Source organism: Polypterus senegalus, chromosome 2 (assembly GCF_016835505.1).
Source record: "Polypterus senegalus isolate Bchr_013 chromosome 2, ASM1683550v1, whole genome shotgun sequence".
Lineage (NCBI taxonomy): Eukaryota > Metazoa > Chordata > Cladistia > Polypteriformes > Polypteridae > Polypterus > Polypterus senegalus.
The window spans coordinates 30,513,075-30,532,443 of record NC_053155.1 but is presented as its reverse complement, the minus strand read 5'-3'; the positions used below and the strand labels follow the sequence as shown (position 1 = coordinate 30,532,443).

General features: G+C 37.9%; 1 protein-coding gene across 1 annotated transcript in view; it reads right to left on the bottom strand.

Moving 5' to 3' along the window:
• LOC120522836 (high-affinity choline transporter 1-like) overlaps window positions 1-19,369 on the bottom strand; it is a 51,744-nt gene that overhangs the window by 10,311 nt on the left and 22,064 nt on the right. Inside the window, exons 5-7 of the mRNA XM_039743526.1 lie at window positions 6,724-6,872; window positions 1,667-1,810; window positions 67-220 (exon numbers count right to left, since the gene is read on the bottom strand). Coding sequence (XP_039599460.1) covers window positions 67-220; window positions 1,667-1,810; window positions 6,724-6,872 — 447 coding nt within the window. The remainder of the gene's footprint in view (window positions 1-66; window positions 221-1,666; window positions 1,811-6,723; window positions 6,873-19,369) is intronic.

Below are 19,369 nucleotides of genomic sequence, written 5' to 3'. Positions count from 1 at the left end.
GTTCATTGGTTAAGCAGTTATTCAGACATTTGAGATATAAACATGCAATGTTAACATCTTTCTTACCTGTCGATGCCCCAATGGCTCCAATCAGGACAGATGGCACAGCCATCACTAAACAGCCGAAAGCAGCCAGGAAAGACAATACCTGTGCATATGTTGCAGATGAGGAAGACAGAACTCGTTGGAAATAAACCTGCCATGGAATTCCACCTAACATCTGAAAATAAAGAAATTAGACACTCAACACAAATGGTTCCAACTAAAAATCAATCAATCAATCAATCAATCAATCTATCTATCTATCTATCTATCTATCTATCTATCTATCTATCTATCTATCTATCTATCTATCTATCATATAGCACCTTTGATATCTATCTATCTATCTATCTATCTATCTATCTATCTATCTATCTATCTATCTATCTATCTATCTATTATATAGTGCCTTATCTATCTATCTATCTATCTATCTATCTATCTATCTATCTATCTATCTATCTATCTATCTATCTATCTATCTATCTATCTACATACTTACTTACATGCCCTACAGTGAATTCAGAAAGTTCTCAGACCCCTTCACTCTTTCACTTTCTGCACACTTTGTGTTGTAGATTTAATTTAAAAGAATAAATTTGACATTTTTGCCCACCAATTTGCACTTAATAATTCATAAATACAAAATGAAAATGTGCTTCAAAAAAGATTTGCAAGTTTATTTATAAATTTATTGAACTGAATGGACATTGTTTAGAAAGGCACACTCTTGTGTATAAGAGGCCCCCTCAATTCATACTGAACGTAATAACAAAACCAAGCCATGAAGTGCAAGGAGCTCTCTGTAGACCTCTGTGATGAAACTGTGGTTAGGGGTAGAACAGGACAAGGGAATGAAACTATTTCTAAAGCGTTGAATGTTCTCCACAACTAAATTCTGCAATTGTGAAATGAATAAAGTTTGGAACCGTCAAAACTCTTCTTAGAGTTGGCCATCTTGCCAAAATGAAAAACAAGGCAAGAGGGGCCTTAGTCAGGAACGTGACCCAGAACCTAATGGTCACTTTAACAGAGTACTCTAACAGATCTTAGACTAGGGCAATAGTTTGTTTACCTTTCAGAATGACAATGACCCAAAGCATACAGCTAAAACAATGCTGGAGATGTTCTAGGGTATACAAGTCCAGACTTAAACTCCATAGAACATTTATAGAGACACCTGAAAATGTTTGTCATCCAGACTAATGAAGCTTGAGATGACCTGCCAGGAAGAATGGGATCAACTGCCCACATCCTGGGGTGCAAAGCTTCTAGAGATTTACCCAGGAAGATTTGAAGGTGAAATTGCTGCCAAAGGGGTCTCTACAAAGTCCTGAAATAAGGGTCTTCTATCAATGAGAGATTTCAATTTTTGGTTTTTAATACATTTGCAAACCAATCTTGAAAAACTTTTCAGTTTGTCATTATTGGTTAATGAGTGTAGCTTAATGGGGAAAATGGCAAATTTATCCTTCTAAAATTAAATCTACGGCACAATGAAATATTCAGAATGTGAAGGGGTATGAATAGTTTCTGAATCCACTGTATTTTATATAGCACCTTTCACATGTGTTTGCCTACCTAGGTGAGTACAATGAAATTATTAGTTAAATTTGAAACTTACCAACAGACAAAAGTTATCCAGCCACATCATAATATCTGAGGATTCAATCGACCCAAGCCAGGGCTCTTGGTATACTTTTTGAACAGCTGTTTTTCCAATGTCTAACACAGCTGGATTGAACATTGCAAAAGGTACACTGATCCACTGCCAATGAAAAGAATCACACATAAAATTTACTTTAATGAAAAAGATAGAAGAATATCAATACAATGGACTTTACTTTCTTTTTACAATTAAATTGTGTTATTAAGAATATTTAAATATCATGGTAACTTATAAATAAAAGTATAACTGTTACAATTAAGTGGAATATAAGCTATTATACAAAACCTGATGTTAATAAGTTTCACAGAACATGATCCCATTTACTGCTTCAGATTGTCAAGTAAAAAACAATTTAATAGCCCCTGCTGGAAACACCCAATAGTTTCCTGGTTGCTGCTTTACATGTCACCTAGGAAGCACATCTTAAGCTGGCCTCAGGATTTTAAAGTGCATGGGCACTTTAAATTTAATAACTGCTTGGGACTGACAATGATTAGAGCTGGCAGAAAACCCATATGATATGATAGCTACAAGATTAAACCTGACATAAATGCCTTACACGTGATCGATCAGATATCAAATGAATATTAGCTGATCTGATTTTGCTTGCTTAGTTTTTTTACAGTGTTTGTGTTGTTCTGTTTATGGTATGTTAACATTTAAAAGGTGAGTCTGATCTCATGTAGGAAAAAAAGGGAACATATTACATTTTATATCCACTTTTGCGGGGGAAGAATCATTCTTGTGTCATGACTTCCTGGGGATAATGGGGAGACACTCAATAAGTGAAATTATTCAACATATATATAAACATATATATATGCTTTATATACACTTTTCAACCAGTTCTGTGGCAACTCAGTGGTGCAATGGATTTAATTTATTATCAGTTGCGGAGGACTGCCGGCTTCCCATGCCGGTCCTCACCCCCAGGCCACCAGGAGGAGCTCTCCCGACAGCAGGATCGTGCCCTAAGGTCCAGCAGAAACTTATGGACTTTGTAGTGTTTATACACAGCCCTGCTGGATACCTTGGGGACCACCAGGAGTCGCTGTGGGGGGGCTTATAGGCTCTGTGATGCCATATGACCCGGGAGTACGTCACGGTCACGTGACAGGAAGAAATGTTGTGCTCCCGGGTTGAAGTAAAGGACTGATTGCCCTGACCCGGAAGGAATAAGGAACTGTGGACTGTTGGGACAGAAACACCTCCGGGTCAGGGGCTATAAAAGGACGGTGCCTCACTCCAGACAACGAGCTGTGCTGGGTGGGAGAGGAGCAAAGTGTCTGGGCGAGGAGAGAGAATATTTGGTAGTGTTTTTGTGGTTTAATATATGAGTAGTGTGGAAGGTGCTTGGTGCACTGTGAACCAAAATAAAAAGTCTTGGACTTTTACCTGGTGTCTGGAGTTGTACCTGAGGGTTCAAGGGAGCACTAGTGCCCCCTACTGCCACACAGTTCATATCTAAATTTCTAAGCTTCTTTTTTATTTCAAAACATTCCGATATACATAAATAAATCATTTTTTAAGCAATTAGATTCAACAATAACCTCATTTATTTGGAACTCAAAACATCCACGTATCCAAAAGAGCGACCCTACAAAGACCTAAGGCAGAAGGTGGCATGGCTCCTCCTAACGTTCAGTTTTAATACTGGGCAGCAAACACACAAGCTATTAAAACCTGGACACAAATAGAAGAACATACACAAGCTTGGTCAGCAACAGAAATAAAATCCTGCAGTACTTCTTTATATTCCCTGCTCTGTGCCCCAATAAATGCAAGTTATCGGCAATATACTGATAACCCAATTGTGCTTCACTCACTCAGAATATGGAACCAATGTAGAAAGCATTTTAAGATGGAGAATCTTTTATCTGTGGCACCACTGCAAGAGAACCACCTCTTTCAACCCTCGCAAACATATGCAGTTTTTAATATCTGGAAAAAATTTGGGATTAACTAACTTAGAGATCCTTATATAAACAACGTCTTTGCATCCTATGAACAATTACATTCCAAATTTAACTTTCCAGCTACACATTTCTTTCACTATCTTCAAATCAGGAACTTTGTTAAACAGAACCTGCCCGATTTTCCTCATCTTGCACCATCGTCCATGCTTGAAATAATATTGCTCAGTTTCGAGGACAGACACCATCTCTGCAATATATAAAATTATTTTACAGTCCCTACCTTTCAAAGATCGAAGAGGACACTGGGAAAAAGATCTCTCAATTAATATATCAGAAAAGGAGTGGAAAGTAGCAATGCAGAGAATTCACTCGAGCTCCATATGTGCAAAGCATACAATTATTCAACTCAAAATTATATATCGAGCACATCTGTCTCGCCTAAAACTCTCCAAAATGCTTCCAGGGCATGATCCAACCTGCGAACGCTGCTATCGAGCTCCAGCCTCACTGGGTCACATGTTCTGGGCCTGCACCAAATGAACATCATTCTGGACCAAAGTTTTTAATTACTTTTCAGACAGCCTTGGTCTCACAATCCCTCCTAACCCATTAACAGCTGTGTTTGGTGTCCTTCCAGATGGGTGTAAAGTGGAGAAAGACAAACAAATTGTGATTGCATTCACTACACTGTTGGCACGCAGACTCATTCTGATAAACTGGAGGAATCCAAACTCTCCTCTTTTAAGTCAGTGGCAAACCGATGTTTTATACTATTTGAAATTGGAAAAAATCAAATATTCAGTTAGAAGATCTGTACAGATTTTTTTCAAAACATGGCAGAATCTAATCAACAATATTTTAGAATAAGCTTTTAAAGCACAGAGGAAGCAGTTATCTCCTCATTTCTTTTTCTTCTCCATTCATCTCTATTGCTTGTCAAAGTCATCAATTTAGGTATGTTTACAAGCCTTAAGTTTTACTCTGTTGGCCATGCTCTCTCTCTCAGTGGTGGGGGGTCGACTTGTTCTCAATCCTACTTTTTGTAAAAATTGATTGATTTGTATGGAATGATTACAATATAATTTATAAAAAAAAATCTAAATTTAAGAAAAAGTGGTTAAATAGTTAATCAAGAGTTTAAATTCTGTTTGATGTTGGAGCGTTTGGAAGGTTACTTCAGTGAGGACTGCTCCTAAGGGGCCTGCATATGTGAGAAATGCTGGCTAATCCATTGTAAAAATAATTGGAAGATTTTTCCCTTGTGTCCATCAAACTGGAATGGGGGGAGACTCCAGACCAGTGAGGAAGAGACAGATGGGTCACAGTCGGAGGTAAGTGCTAGTCAGGAGGTGCACATTATACAAGAACATCAACCCCAGAGTTAGAAGTGTCCGGCAGTTTTTCAGGATCTTGCTGGTTCATGATTTTAATAACTTTGGAGTGTTTTGCAGGGATGTTTAGCCCCAACGGATCACCTGAAGAACAGTCCTTGGTAAAAGATCAGGTGGATTGAAGTTCAGGTGTGCACCAGTGAAAGACAGTCTCAGATGTGAGACCTACCTAAAAAGGATGAATAGTTTGTTGGGTAGAGTGAGGATGGACAAAGTTGTCATTGTTCACAATGCTAAAAACAGACATATATAAGAGCAGGCTGTAATTTCTTCAAAGCAAATTAAGAATTAGATGCAAAGTTGAGGAGACCAGATCAGACAATGTGGTGTCATGCGCCAGTCCACTAAAATTGACAAGATTAGAAGGATTACCATATACTGTAACTGAAAACTTGGAAATGTATAGCTCACAGGTAAAAAAACAAAGTAATATCAGTAATGCATTAACAAACTGTTTATCTTAAGGAGTATCAAGAATAAAGCAAGTGAATTGGAATTATGTATAGCTACCCATAATTTTAATATCATAGAAATTACAAAAAGTCAGACATGTGTAACTTGTTCTATTGTGTTGTTCTGCTGTGATGGTTGAAGAAAGACAAGAAAAACTGAAAAAGTGGAGGAGGTGTCTTTTATGTAAAAGACTATTTAATATGGCTGCGGTGGGCTGGCACCCTGCCCGGGGTTTGTATCCTGCCTTGCACCCTATGTTGGCTGCGATTGACTCCAGCAGACCCCCGTGGCCCTGTAGTTAGGATATAGTGGGTTGGATAATGGATGGATATTTAATATGGATGACTGCTTCCAAATGGATGATGGTCAAAGCAACAAAAGCATATGACCAGAGAGGATCATAGGATGACATTTATCTTAATTGAGTTTTTCGTGATCAAACTAAAAGAAGTCAGAATGCAGGGTGCAGCGTGTGGGTGTGAGCTTAAACACAGGAGGCTAAGGTAATGGTGAAAGGAACTTTATCATAAAAAGGTGATGTTCAAAGTGGTGTCCCTCAGGGCTCAGTGCTGGGACCACTGCGGTTTTTAATATATGTAGACATTCTTTGTTAATAACAAGCTGGTTAGGTTTAAAGATCATACCTCACTAGGTGAAATGACAGATAATCTAAAATCAATACAAAGAGACCTGGAAAAAATTCAAGCTTTGGTAAATGCAGAGAGAGTTAAAATTATGTTAACATTTGAATGGCAAAAACAATTTATTCACAAAACATACTTCATATGTGCAAGACATAGGAATGTCTCAACCGGTCGGCATCATGTTCAACACGTGTACCATATGTGGAACATAAATTGTGCACAAAATTTGTATATAAGTATATACTGTACATAGCAGTACCATTAGTATTAACATAATTTTGACTCACCCTATATAATGTATTAAATGTAGGAATTAAGAATGTTAGATGTGAATATACAATAAGAGGCTTGAAACTTGAAAGCATGTCCTTTAAAAAGGCCCTTGGGGTCATAGCGGGCTAGTTTTCCAGATATGTTCAGATGCCATTACGAAGCCTAATACAATATTAGGTAGCATAGCGTACCAGGTGTGTGGAGTACAAGACAAGGGAGGTTATGCTTTAAAGTAGAAGCCAAAAAGTCTAGGACATCCCTATGTGTCCTATGTCAATGACTGAACATATTTATTCCACATATCAGTTTGAAAAAACAGTAACAGGAAATCTTACCAGTCCTAAAAAAATGCAGAAAAGCTGCACTACATCTGTATAGGCAACAGAATATAATCCACCAACCAGGGTGTAAAAGATTGCAATGAAAGCAGAAATTATAACTGATATGTTGATATCAATATCCACTATGACGCTGAGGGTGGCACCTAAAGGGAAACAAAAGCAACAGGTTTAATGAAGCAGAATCAGTCTATCTATCTATCTATCTATCTATCTATCTATCTATCTATCTATCTATCTATCTATCTATCTATCTATCTATCTATCTATCTATCTATCTATCATATAGCACCTTTCATATCTATCTATCTATCTATCTATCTATCTATCTATCTATCTATCTATCTATCTATCATATAGCACCTTTCATATCTATCTATCTATCTATCTATCTATCTATCTATCTATCTATCTATCTATCTATCTATCTATCATATAGCACCTTTCATATCTATCTATCTATCTATCTATCTATCTATCTATCTATCTATCTATCTATCTATCTATCATATAGCACCTTTCATATCTATCTATCTATCTATCTATCTATCTATCTATCTATCTATCTATCTATCTAGTATATAGTGCCTTGTCATCTCCAGTATTGGATCATGGGACCCTTTATCTTTTCCCACAATTCCTGTACAGTTGATATTTCACTGACCAGTTCCCAGTTGCATTTGATGATAACCTTCAGTGAAGGCAGCAGTTTAAATGAAAGCGTTTCGTAGATGGAGATGTCTGCTCTGTTGGTAATGTTAAATTCTAAAGCACTCATACTTAAAGACATTTCTGGGATGAAGGAAGTACAACCCTGTACATAATTTTTCAGGTCAACTGAAAGAAGCCTGTTCAAAAAGATATTCAATAAATGGATAGCCTGACATATTAAAAGTAGGGCAAATTATACTTTTTTTTGTGTTGATCATTGAAATGAAGTGTAATTATTACAGTAAAAGGGTGATCTGCTTCAAACAATTGTGCTGGTCACTTCTGGTAAGGTGAAATTATCTTCAAACAAATACATGCTAATTTCAGGCCGGTGTGACCAAAGAGAATCACCTTTGGTTCAGTCAGACACATACAAAGTGAATCTCATATGCATAAGGTTGGCACAGTGATTATTAGTGCTGCCACCTTACAGATTTAGTATTCAGGGTTGAAATAACACTTTGAATTCTTGAAAGATTTTGCAGGTTCTGCCTGTGATTGTATGAATTTTCTCAGGGTTCTGTTTTTTTTATTCAGCATCCTAATGTTGAGTTGATGGATGACGCCAAACTGATCTGTTGTGTGCGTTGTGTGGGATGCTGAATAGGATTAAATGAGTTTGACAATATTATGTTAGCTATTTAGGACGTGTAAATGACCTTCAGATAACATGGCTAATGAAATGTTAACAGTAAAGTAGAAGTAGCAGTAGTACTGCCACATGTACAGAATACAGTAAAATTCTTACTTGCATATATACCCAATGTGTGTAAATATATTCTTAGACAATATTATTGTTGCTTCTAAGATGATTTTTTCAGCATATATTACACTAGAACCTCAAACACAGCAACATCTTTTCAAAGTTTTTCTTCTTCTTATTCTGGCATCATACACATCAGCCGGTCAGAGTCCTGGCAGCATTGGGTAGGAAACAGTCCAGCACAGGGCTCAAATTGGATTCACTGGCTCACAAACCACACACGTCTTTGTAAATGTGGTAGAAAATCCCACAAATACAGCAGGGAGAACATACAGACTTCACATGGACAGCAAACAGATACAGGATTTCAATTCAGAACGCTAGGTGCATGAAACAGCGGCGCTAACCGCTAATCTATTTTCTACTCAATGCCACTTTAATTCATTAAATGAAAAAGCACTTGTTGGGCTCTTTAATAATCAACTTTACTGGAGTTTTTCTCAAGATTTCTTCCACAAGGATACAAAACTAAACAGGTGGTGTGTAAGCAAGAGTTAACATTGAACAAGTTATGTGGTAGACAACATTCTGGTTTTCATGGCACCAGTGAGTGGCAATGAGATATGTTCGTTGTTCATGCAAGAAACCATTTCAGTGGGATCTGTACATGTGACTACATCATCATCATCATCATCATAATAAGAAGAAGGCAAACAGATAGATAGATAGATAGATAGATAGATAGATAGATAGATAGATAGATAGATAGATAGATAGATAGATAGATAGATAGATAGATAGATAGATAGATAGATAGATACTCGTGTATAAGTTGAAAAATTTATGCCTTAAAATTCATTCAAAAAAACAGGGTCGACTTATCCACAGGGCAACACAATTTTCCATAGAATTTGGGTAATGGCACAGTGCACAGTGCTTTTATTTAAAACAGTCAATCAAAATCAGTGTTCAAAGTAAACAGTGCAGTGATTCAAAATAACTCTTCATTAAATAAATAATCCATAAAGCAAACGTGGAGGTTTAAAAATCAATAAAATAGAAAAACAATCCTTTAAAAACCCGGCCTAACACCCAGGCGTCCACACAGCTGCCTGCGAGCACTCGTTCGCTCGCTCGCTCGCCCACTCACACCGTCTCCCTCCCTCTCTCTCTCTCTCTCTCCTGCTTTCTCCAGTCACCTCCGTCTTTCTTTCTCTTCCTTGTTTTTTTTTACTCCATTTTTCCTTCCTCTCTAACTGACTCGCGCTTCTCTTTATATGCTGAGAGGACATAGCAGCTGCAGCACATTAGCCACAGGAACAATCACGGATGTGGGCAGTCCGTCACCTGTGCACTAGGTGAGAAACGCCCACACCGCAGATCACCCTGCGTCTCGCTTAGTCACGAGCGTGGTGATTATTTATTTAAAAACTAAAACGGTCTTTGCTAAGAGAACTGTGGACCCATAACACCACGTAAGCCTTTGTTGGAATTTCAAGCATCGGCTGGCTGGTGTACGCGGTTTATGAACAGATATGGGCTGTGCCTTCGTCAGTGAACAAAAATGGCGCAGAAGCTGCCGAAAGATCTAGAAGAAAAGGTCAGTTCCTTTCATAAATTTATTATCAAGCAAAGACAAAGGCATGACTTTGGTAACATGGATGAAACGCCAATGACATTTGATATGCCAGGGAATTGAACTGTAGCAGGTATTGGTGAGAAGACCGTACTTATTAAGACAACGGGCCATGAAAAAACCCAAGTTTTACCCTCGACTTATACGCTGGTCAAAACAAATTTCGTAATTTTCGGCTTAAAAATACACTAGACTTATCTGTAAGATCGACTAATACGCTAGTATCTACGGTAGATCTTTTTAATTTTGTATTTTACAGAAGGATAAGAAACGTTGTAAGATACAGCCAAAACTATACATTTGACAATTACTCATCAGATGCCAACTTAACATGACAACCTATATTTTTCTGGGCTGTGAAAGGAAACAGGAAAATGTCCAGCGTCCTTAGTACAAGGTATGGGCTCTTCCACTGTGTCACCATTGCACCCCAAAATAATAATATAAATTCACAAGAAAAGTCTCAAACCCAATTAATCCAATTCAGACCTGCTCCAAACAAGAACCAACCCTAGATGGGACATCAACACAGAAAACACTCAAGCTCACACCTACAAAGGGCCAGTTTAGATCTGCCATTTACACATTTGGGGGTGAGAGATGAAAGCTGGAGTACCCATCAGATAATACACAGACAAACAGAGAGAACATGCAAATTCCACACAGACTGGGTTCAGGATTCAAACCCAGTATGCTGAATCCACTAAACACTTGCCAACCATACATTCTAGAGACTAAAGGATTTGTCTCTAATATTATTCATGCAGTTTTTGTCTTTTCAGTCGTTGGTTCATCCAATAATGCATATTTAATACTGACAGTAATGTGGCCATTATGTTTACTCTTGAGAGTGAAATTTAATTTTGTAAACAGAATGGCTGCTTGCTTTGCTTGTAACAAATATAAAACAATTTGCTTATTCTGGTAATATAACAGTACAGCGCAGAGCCAGCATGTCCTCAGATTCAAATTCTGTCTGGAGGGGGTCTTAAGTGTGGAGTTTGCTCATTTTTCCACTATGCATGTTGACTTCCTCACTATAAACTGGATTCCTCCCACAGTCCAGAGGTGCTCTAACACTACTTACATGACGTCAATTGTCCTGCTAGACTGAGTATGTATAGGTCAGCTCTGTGGTAGAGCAGTAAGAAGTTGTGCTTTAAATGTTCTTCAATCATTAAAACTTGTGTGTTTCAAGAGAACCACATTCTGCATTTGACCCTACAAATGTTTTGTGAAGTCACACACATTAGACAAGTTGGTGCTCCACCCAAGGTTGTGTCCAGCTAGTCTGTAGCCTCCAGCAACCATAGATTGAATTACCTGTCCTTAATGCATCAGGTAAACTAATTTAGGCCTTTCCACATGCGTTTCAGAAGAGGTTATCCACCTGAAGCTAAGCATGTTCAAGCACAGCCAGTACTTGGATGGGAGTCCGTCTAGCAAAGGCTTGGATTGCTGCTGTAAGAGGTCTTGGTAAGGCCAGCAGGGGGCGCTTACCCTGTGAGCTGAATGTGGACCTCAATGGCTCAGTGCAGTGACGGGGACGCTGTGCTGTAAATATGGTGCTGTTCTTCAGATAAGACGTAAAATTGAGGTCCCTACTCTCTGTAGTCATTAAGGACCCCTGGGCATCCTTCATAAAAAGCAGGGTGTATTGGGGTGCCCTGGCTAAATTGCCTACCATGGTCTAGTCATTTTGTATTTCTAATCATCCTCTATCTCTAATAGGCCATCTGTCTCTGTCACCACTTCACCACCCCATAGCTAATGTGTGGTGAGTGTACTGGCGCAATAATGGCTGCCGTCGCATCATTTAGGTGTGTGCTACAAATCAGTGATGGTTGAAGTGACTCCCCACTCACCATGAAAAGCACTTTGAGTGTTGACAAAAATGCTGTATAAATGTAAAGAATTATTATTATTATTACTATAACTACTACTAATTAGAATGAAGTTCTGTATTTTAATACATCCCTATTTAATCATGGTGTTGAAAAATAGTAATATGTTGAGTTTTGGTCAGACATGAAAATAAGAATTTCACTGAACCATGTACATTTGAAAATATATGAATGCTACAACCACCACCCTGCTTTATACCGAATATTGGCCACATTAATTCTCAGCACTGGCCGACAGGTAGTGATGAATGAAACAGGCAACCTTTGATTCACATACAGTTCCATGAAATGCCTAAATTTGTTCTGTAGGTGACTTCACAATTGCAAAACTTGTTGAAACTCACAAAAGTTTTTGAAGGTTTTAAGAGCTTTTTTTTTTTAAATTGGAAAACAAGGAATATTGTTCCCTAAAACCTCATTCAAAATTCCGTGTTTGCTTTTCTTCATAATGCATGTAATCTGTTGTCCAACTGTAAGATCAATTCTTGTTATGCCTCTTGTTCTCATCAAAGGGAGGAACAGCATTGCATTTTTTACAAAATGTGACATACTGCATATTTTCAACATGAGGACACAATAAAAACACCATTCCGTCCCCCAACACCCTGCCGTTGCCTACCAACACCTGTTTCTGTTTCTTAATTCCTACAGAACAGGTTAAGGAGATGCACTCTACAAGGGCTGAGGAGCTTTAAATTTCTTTCTGTTTCCAATGCATTTTAGGATTTTGGTTCCCAAGATTGTCATCCTAATTGGCAAAGTGGGGATCAAACTACCAGAACACACCTGAAAACTCAACAAAATGTCTACATGTGACAGAAAATGAATGAGGTGATTTTCTTCTTTCTACAAGTCTACATGACCATCATCATCAAGTCCTTCCATGAGAACCCTAAATCCAAAGAGGACTGTTTCATTTATGTGAGGTAGAATGCCCAGAGGGGGCTGGGTGGTCTCATGGTCTGGAACCCCTGCAGATTTATTTTTTTTTCTCTAGAGTCTCCAGAGTTTTTTTTTTGTTTTTTCTGTCCTCCCTGGCCATCAGACCTTACTCTTATTTTTTGTTAATTAGTGTTGACTTATTTTTCTTACTGTGCCTTTTATTTTTCTTTTCTTCATTATATAAAGCACTTTGAGCTACATTTTTTGTATGAAAATGTGCTATATAAATAAATGTTGTTGTTGTTCTTCTTTAGTAGAGTGAAGGTGATGGGTGTAACAGAACAAGATGCAGAGGACAGAAAGATATGGAAGAAGATGATCCACTGTGGTAACCCCTAATGGGAGCAGCCGAAAGAAGACGAAGAAGAAGAAGAAGAAGTAGTGTTCTTTATTTAAATAGTAAATGGGAGGCAGATTGATGGGATCTGACACATTTAAATGCTTCCAGATAGAACTAAACCGCTTTCTTTTGTGTTGATAGCACAAATGTCCCTATTTCTGTTTGTCAGCCTGCCACCATAAAAGAGCAAAACTGGTGAGATCTTCAAAAAGAACTACAGGAAACAGGCCAGAATTGTAATTTCCTGGCCCAGATAAGAAACTCTCTAGGGCAGACAGCGTTCCCAATTGGCTTTAGCTCTAGGCACTTGGACAGCATACAGGTTTGGGTAGATTTGTGGCACATACAATTTTATGTCAGTAAATGTAAAATATTACACATAGGAAGTAAAAACATTTGGTTTGAATACACAAGGGGAGGTCTGAAAATCAAAAGTACACGTTATGAGAAGGATTTAGGAGTCATAGTGGACTTGATGCTAATCAACTGTCAGACTGTCTTCAGAAGCCATTAACAAGCATAGCAGAATGTCAGGTTATATAGCACCCTGATATGTAGGGTACAAGTCCAAGGAGGTTATTATTAAGTTATTTATAAAACCAAAAGAAGCCTGAAATATGCAACTTCCCATATGTAATGTCAGGATCTACAAAAGAAAACTTGACACAAAAGCTTGTGCATATATTACTCTGACCCATGCATTTGCAACATTTCGGAGAAACTGGGAAAAGATGCCCTTGATCAAGTAGGGAAATGTAGCCAATGATGATTGATAATCATCACAGTTCATATCACTGAGTCATCATTAGAATGTGAGTTGATGTGACAAACACATTAAGCCTCAAACTCTCTTTTAGTTCCCTTTTAAGAGGGCCAATGCTGCGTATTTGCACTGAAGGGCTTTTGTGGTTTTTCATAAGTTGACCTGCTGTCACTTTTTAGGGAACTGGTTGGCAAGTCAGGAATATCTCTGCCAAGCTTCATTCCATCCTGCCTGCTGTGCTGGAAGCCATTGTATCCAGTTTTCGTATGGTGTGGTGCACATACATAAAACATAACATGTTTTTCCAACATGAAAAGGTGTTGTGTAGCAGTGCCCGGCTCTCCCATCGTAATCAGAGAAATTTACTGCACTCATATTGCAATAAGGGCATCTAGCAGGAACGAAGCTACTTTTGGTAACCATGAACAGTTCATTCTATTAACGCAAAAGTCATCTGTGATGCCTGTGATTAATTTATTTTGACACTTTGGCAGATCTGACGATACTGTTCATGATGGCTGGCTTGGTAAGGTAACTGGCTGAACCCACAGTGTTTTATATGGCCTGTACTCTTCATTCTAACAGCAATCATATCATTACATGTGCCAGACGATAGCTCCTTATGCCTATCCTTGAGCCCCAGAACACAAAAGAGAGGTGCTATAATGCCACATATGGTCTTTTGCTCTCAGTTGTAGAACACAACCAGATAGTCCTGAATGTAGGGGGCAGTGCCAAATGTAGCAGGTGAGAGGCTGATCTACCAGCCAATCAAGTTCTACAGCATCATGATTGCATATGTATGAGGTTGATTGGCATACTCCATATAGGGGTGTTTTAAGGGCAACGTTCAAGGTGCATTTACATACACTCATGTGGTTTGTAAAAGTAAATAGAAACAGAAATGTGCATACATCATTTTTTATAAATCAGATTTTTTTTTTGCCATATGCCTTTTCCTATTATATTGGTGTGTACATATTTTCACACTTTTAAATAATTTTGAAACTAGAAGCTGAAGGCATCAGAGTTAACCTATAAAACTAGATCTAATGGGTTAACTAGCAGGAGACAAAGAGTAGAGGCAAGATGAGAATGTGGAAAAGTCATCAGTGGAGTCCCTCAGGGATCTATCCTTGGACCATTACTTTTTTTGATTTATATTAATAACATTGATTCTGATATAGTAAGTAAACATGTGAAATTCGCAGAGGAAACTAAAATTTGAGGGATGGCAGACACTGAGGAGGCAGAAAACAATTCAAGAAGACAACCTTCAATACTAGGTGAACACTTGGAAATACAAATTGCGACATGTGAGTAAAAGGAGATTCAATTATAAATACAAGATTAATGGCATTCAGAAGGCAACCTCTGAAAAAGATTTAGGAGTTTATATTGATAACAACATTTTCATCATCTAAACAATGTGCAGCATCTGCTAAATAGACAAATAAAATGTTAGGTTATACCATAGTAACTGTTAAATATAAATCAAGGGACGCTATTCTTAGACTGTATAATGCACTAGTGAGATGGTTTCTGAAGTATTATGTGCAGTTCTGGTCACCATACTACAAGAAAGACATAGCAGCACCTGAAGCTGTGCAGAGGAGAACAGACAAGAGCATCATGGGACTTATGGAAATATAAAATAATTTAGTTCCTATTCCAAATAACAATAACGCACATAGTACTCATCTCTGCACCTCCGAAACATTAAATATGGCACTATTAAATGTCAGAGCTTTAACTAACAAAACGTTTTTTATCAACGATCTTATTAGTGATAAAAAAATAGATCTTATTGCACTAAATGAAACGTGGCTGAATTCAGATGCCGCGTCAGTTTTAATCGAATCTGCGCCTCCGGATTACAGTTTTACTCATGCAAACCGCCAGGGAAAAAGGGGGGGCGGATTGGCTAACATTTACTCGAGCCGATTAAAATGTAAAGATGTCAGTTTTGGTAAGTTCAAGTCCTTTGAGTATCTCGCCGTTGTTATTCATGGAGATTCTCAAGTTCTAGTACTATCCGTGTATAGACCTCCTAAATATAACGCGTCGTTTTATGAGGAATTCTCTGACTTAATGTCAATTTTAATTACTAATTATGACACACTCCTAATAGTTGGCGACTTTAATTTTCATATAGATAATCAGTGTGATCTAAAAGTAAAAGAATTTATGAACCTCCTGGATTCTTTTGATTTGAGACAACTCATAAATCAGCCTACACATAAAGCAGGTCATACATTAGACTTAGTGATTACTAAAGGACTGAAAGTTGATATAAAACAGATCATTGATATTGGTCTATCAGACCATTTTCTTCTACTTTTAATATAGAAATAATGATAAAAACACTCATGAGAAGCATATTGTTAAAAACGCTTCTTTGATTCGTCAGCAGCTTTAAAACTTACAAACATTTTAAGCAATCAGTCCGTTTATAGTGCCAGCTATAATAGCGAGGACAATGTAAATAGTAAGGTGGAAAGATTTAATTCTAAAGTGAGAGCTGCTGTTGACATAGTTGCACCTGAAAAGACAGTGAAAAAATCTTCTAGCATTGGTATACCATGGAAGACCCAAAGAGTGTCTGATTTAAAGAGAACATGCCGTAGAGCTGAGCGTCAATGGAGGAAGACTAAACTTACTATCCACCACGAAATATTAAAAGTCAAAATAACAGAATACAATAACACTGTCCGTCTTGAGAGACGCTGCTATTTCTCAAGATTATAAATAACAATGCTAGTAATCCTAGAGTCTTATTTTCAACAATTGATCACCTACTAAACCCAGGTAGCTCAAAGGAATGCCTCCTAAGTGCTTCCAGTGAAACCTGTGAGGCTGTCGCTGTATTTTCAATCAAAAATTAATGATATTAGAAATAACATAGTATATCTCCCCAACACTAAGGATCCCCTAAACCCCAACATCCTGTTATAAACAAATTAAACTCTTTCACTAGGATAGATTTACCTGATTTACAAAAATAATATCTCAATTAAAACCCTCCACCTGCGTCCTTGACCCGATACCAACAAGGTTTTTCAAAGAAGTATCAGGCGTGCTAATTGATAATGTTCTTGACATAGTAAATTCGTCACTAGATACTGGGGTCTTCCCAGACTGTCTTAAGACTGCTGTAGTTAAACCCCTACTTAAGAAACATAATCTTGACCCCTCAGCTCTTGAAAATTTTAGACCCATCTCTAACCTGCCTTCTTAAGTAAAGTTCTAGAGAAGGCAGTCATTATGCAGTTAAATGACCACCTAAATAAACATGCTATTCTTGATAAATTTCAGTCAGGTTTTAGAACAAATCACAGCACAGAAACTGCACTCGTTAAAGTAGTAAATGACTTGCGGGTAAATGCAGACAGAGGCCATTTATCTGTTCTCATCCTCTTAGATCTGAGTGCTGCATTTGACACCATTGATCACAACATTCTTAGAAATCGCCTTAGTCAATGGGTGGGCCTCTCTGGCAGTGTCTTAAATTGGTTTGAATCCTACCTGACAGGGAGAAAATATTTTGTTAGTTGTGGGAATTACAACTCGAAGACACATGATATCCAATATGGTGTTCCACAAGGCTCTATCCTGGGTCCGCTGTTATTCTCAATCTACATGCTTCCGTTAGGTCAGATTATCTCAGGGCACAACGTGAGCTACCACAGCTATGCTGATGACACACAGCTGTACTTATCAATAGCACCTGATGACCCGATTCTATTGATTCACTAACACAATGTCTGACTAGTATCTCAGAATGGATGAATAGTAATTTTCTCAAGTTAAATAAAGAGAAAACTGAAATTTTAGTGATCAGCAATAATGGATACAATGAGGCTATTAGAAATAAACTGGATACATTAGGATTAAAAGTCAAGACGGAGGTAAAAAGCTTAGGGGTGATTGTTGACTGTAATCTGAATTTTAAATCACATATTAATCAGATCATTAGGACAGCATTTTTCACTTAAGAAACATAAGTAAAGTTAGACCTCTTATATCACTGAAAGATGCTGAGAAATTAGTTCACGCGTTTGTTTTCAGTCGACTAGATTACTGTAACGCACTCCTCTCAGGACTACCCAAAAAAGATATAAATCGTTTGCAACGAGTGCAGAATGCAGCTGCTAGAATCCTAACTAGGAAAAGAAAATCCGAGCACATCACAGTTTTGATGTCACTACACTGGTTACCTGTGTCATTCAGAATTGACTTTAAAATTCTGCTTATGGTTTATAAAGCCTTAAATAATCTCGCCCCATCTTATATATCGGAATGTCTGACACCTTATATTCCAAATCGTAACCTCAGATCCTCAAATGAGTGTCTCCTTAGAATTCCAAGAACAAAACTTAAAAGAAGTGGTGAGGCGGCCTTCTGCTGTTATGCACCTAAAATCTGGAATAGCCTGCCAATAGGAATTCGCCAGGCTGATACAGTAGAGCACTTTAAAACACTGCTGAAAACACATTACTTTAACATGGCCTTTTTATAACTTCATTTTAATCGTAATTTAACTTAATCCTGATACTCTGTATGTTCAATTCATCATAACAACTATTCGTGGTGGCTCTAAAATCGGTACTGACCCCAACTCTCTTTTCTGTTTCTTTTTCCGGTTTCTTTGTGGTGGTGGCCTGCGCCACCTCCACCTACTCAAAGCTTCATGATGCTCCAACAATGATGGACGGATTAAAAGGAAGAAGTCTACGTGACCATCATCATCATCAAGCCCTTCCGTGAGAATCCTAAATCCAAAGAGGACTGTTTCATTTATGTTAGGTAGAATGCCCAGAGGGGACTGGGCGGTATCATGGTCTGGAATCCCTACAGATTTTATTTTTTCTCCAGCCGTCTGGAGTTTTTGTTTTTCTGTCCCCTGGCCATTGAACCTTACTCTTATTCGATGTTAATGTTGATTTATTTTTTATAATTATGTCTTTCATTTTTCTATTCTTTAATATGTAAAGCACTTTGAGCTACTGTTTGTATGAAAATGTGCTATATAAATAAATGTTGTTGTTGTTGTTGTTGATGTCATACTTTGACAGACCCAGAGAATTAATTGTTTAGTCTTGAACATAAGAGACTACATGCAGAAGTAATCCAGGTCTTCACAATCTTCCATCTTAACGTATATCCCATACTTGAGGATGTCGTTGGAAATTAAGGGGAAGAGCATTTAGGACTGAAGCCAGGTAGCACTTCTTTACGCAAAGAGTTGTGGGAATCTGGAACTAATCACTGAGTCATGGAGTTGAAGTAGAAGCCTTAACAATTTTTAAGAAGTATCTGGGTGAGATACTGGGGCAGTTTAGCTATTAGCTAAACAAATGAACTTGATGGACTGAGTGGTCTCCAATCGTTTGTCAAATTAGTTATGTTCTAGAGATGGATGTTTAAACTTTGTAAACAGTCTGAATAAAAATGCCATGTCAGGATGTCTATGGTACTGGATCTTAAACCCCAAGGCTGTTGGTTCACTACTCACTTCTAAATCAGTGTATAACTTTAGATAAGTCACTTAACAACATCCTCTGAATCATCCATCCATCCTCTTCCGCTTATCAGAGGTCGGGTCGCGGGGGCAGCAGCTTGAGCAGAGATTCCCAGACTTCCC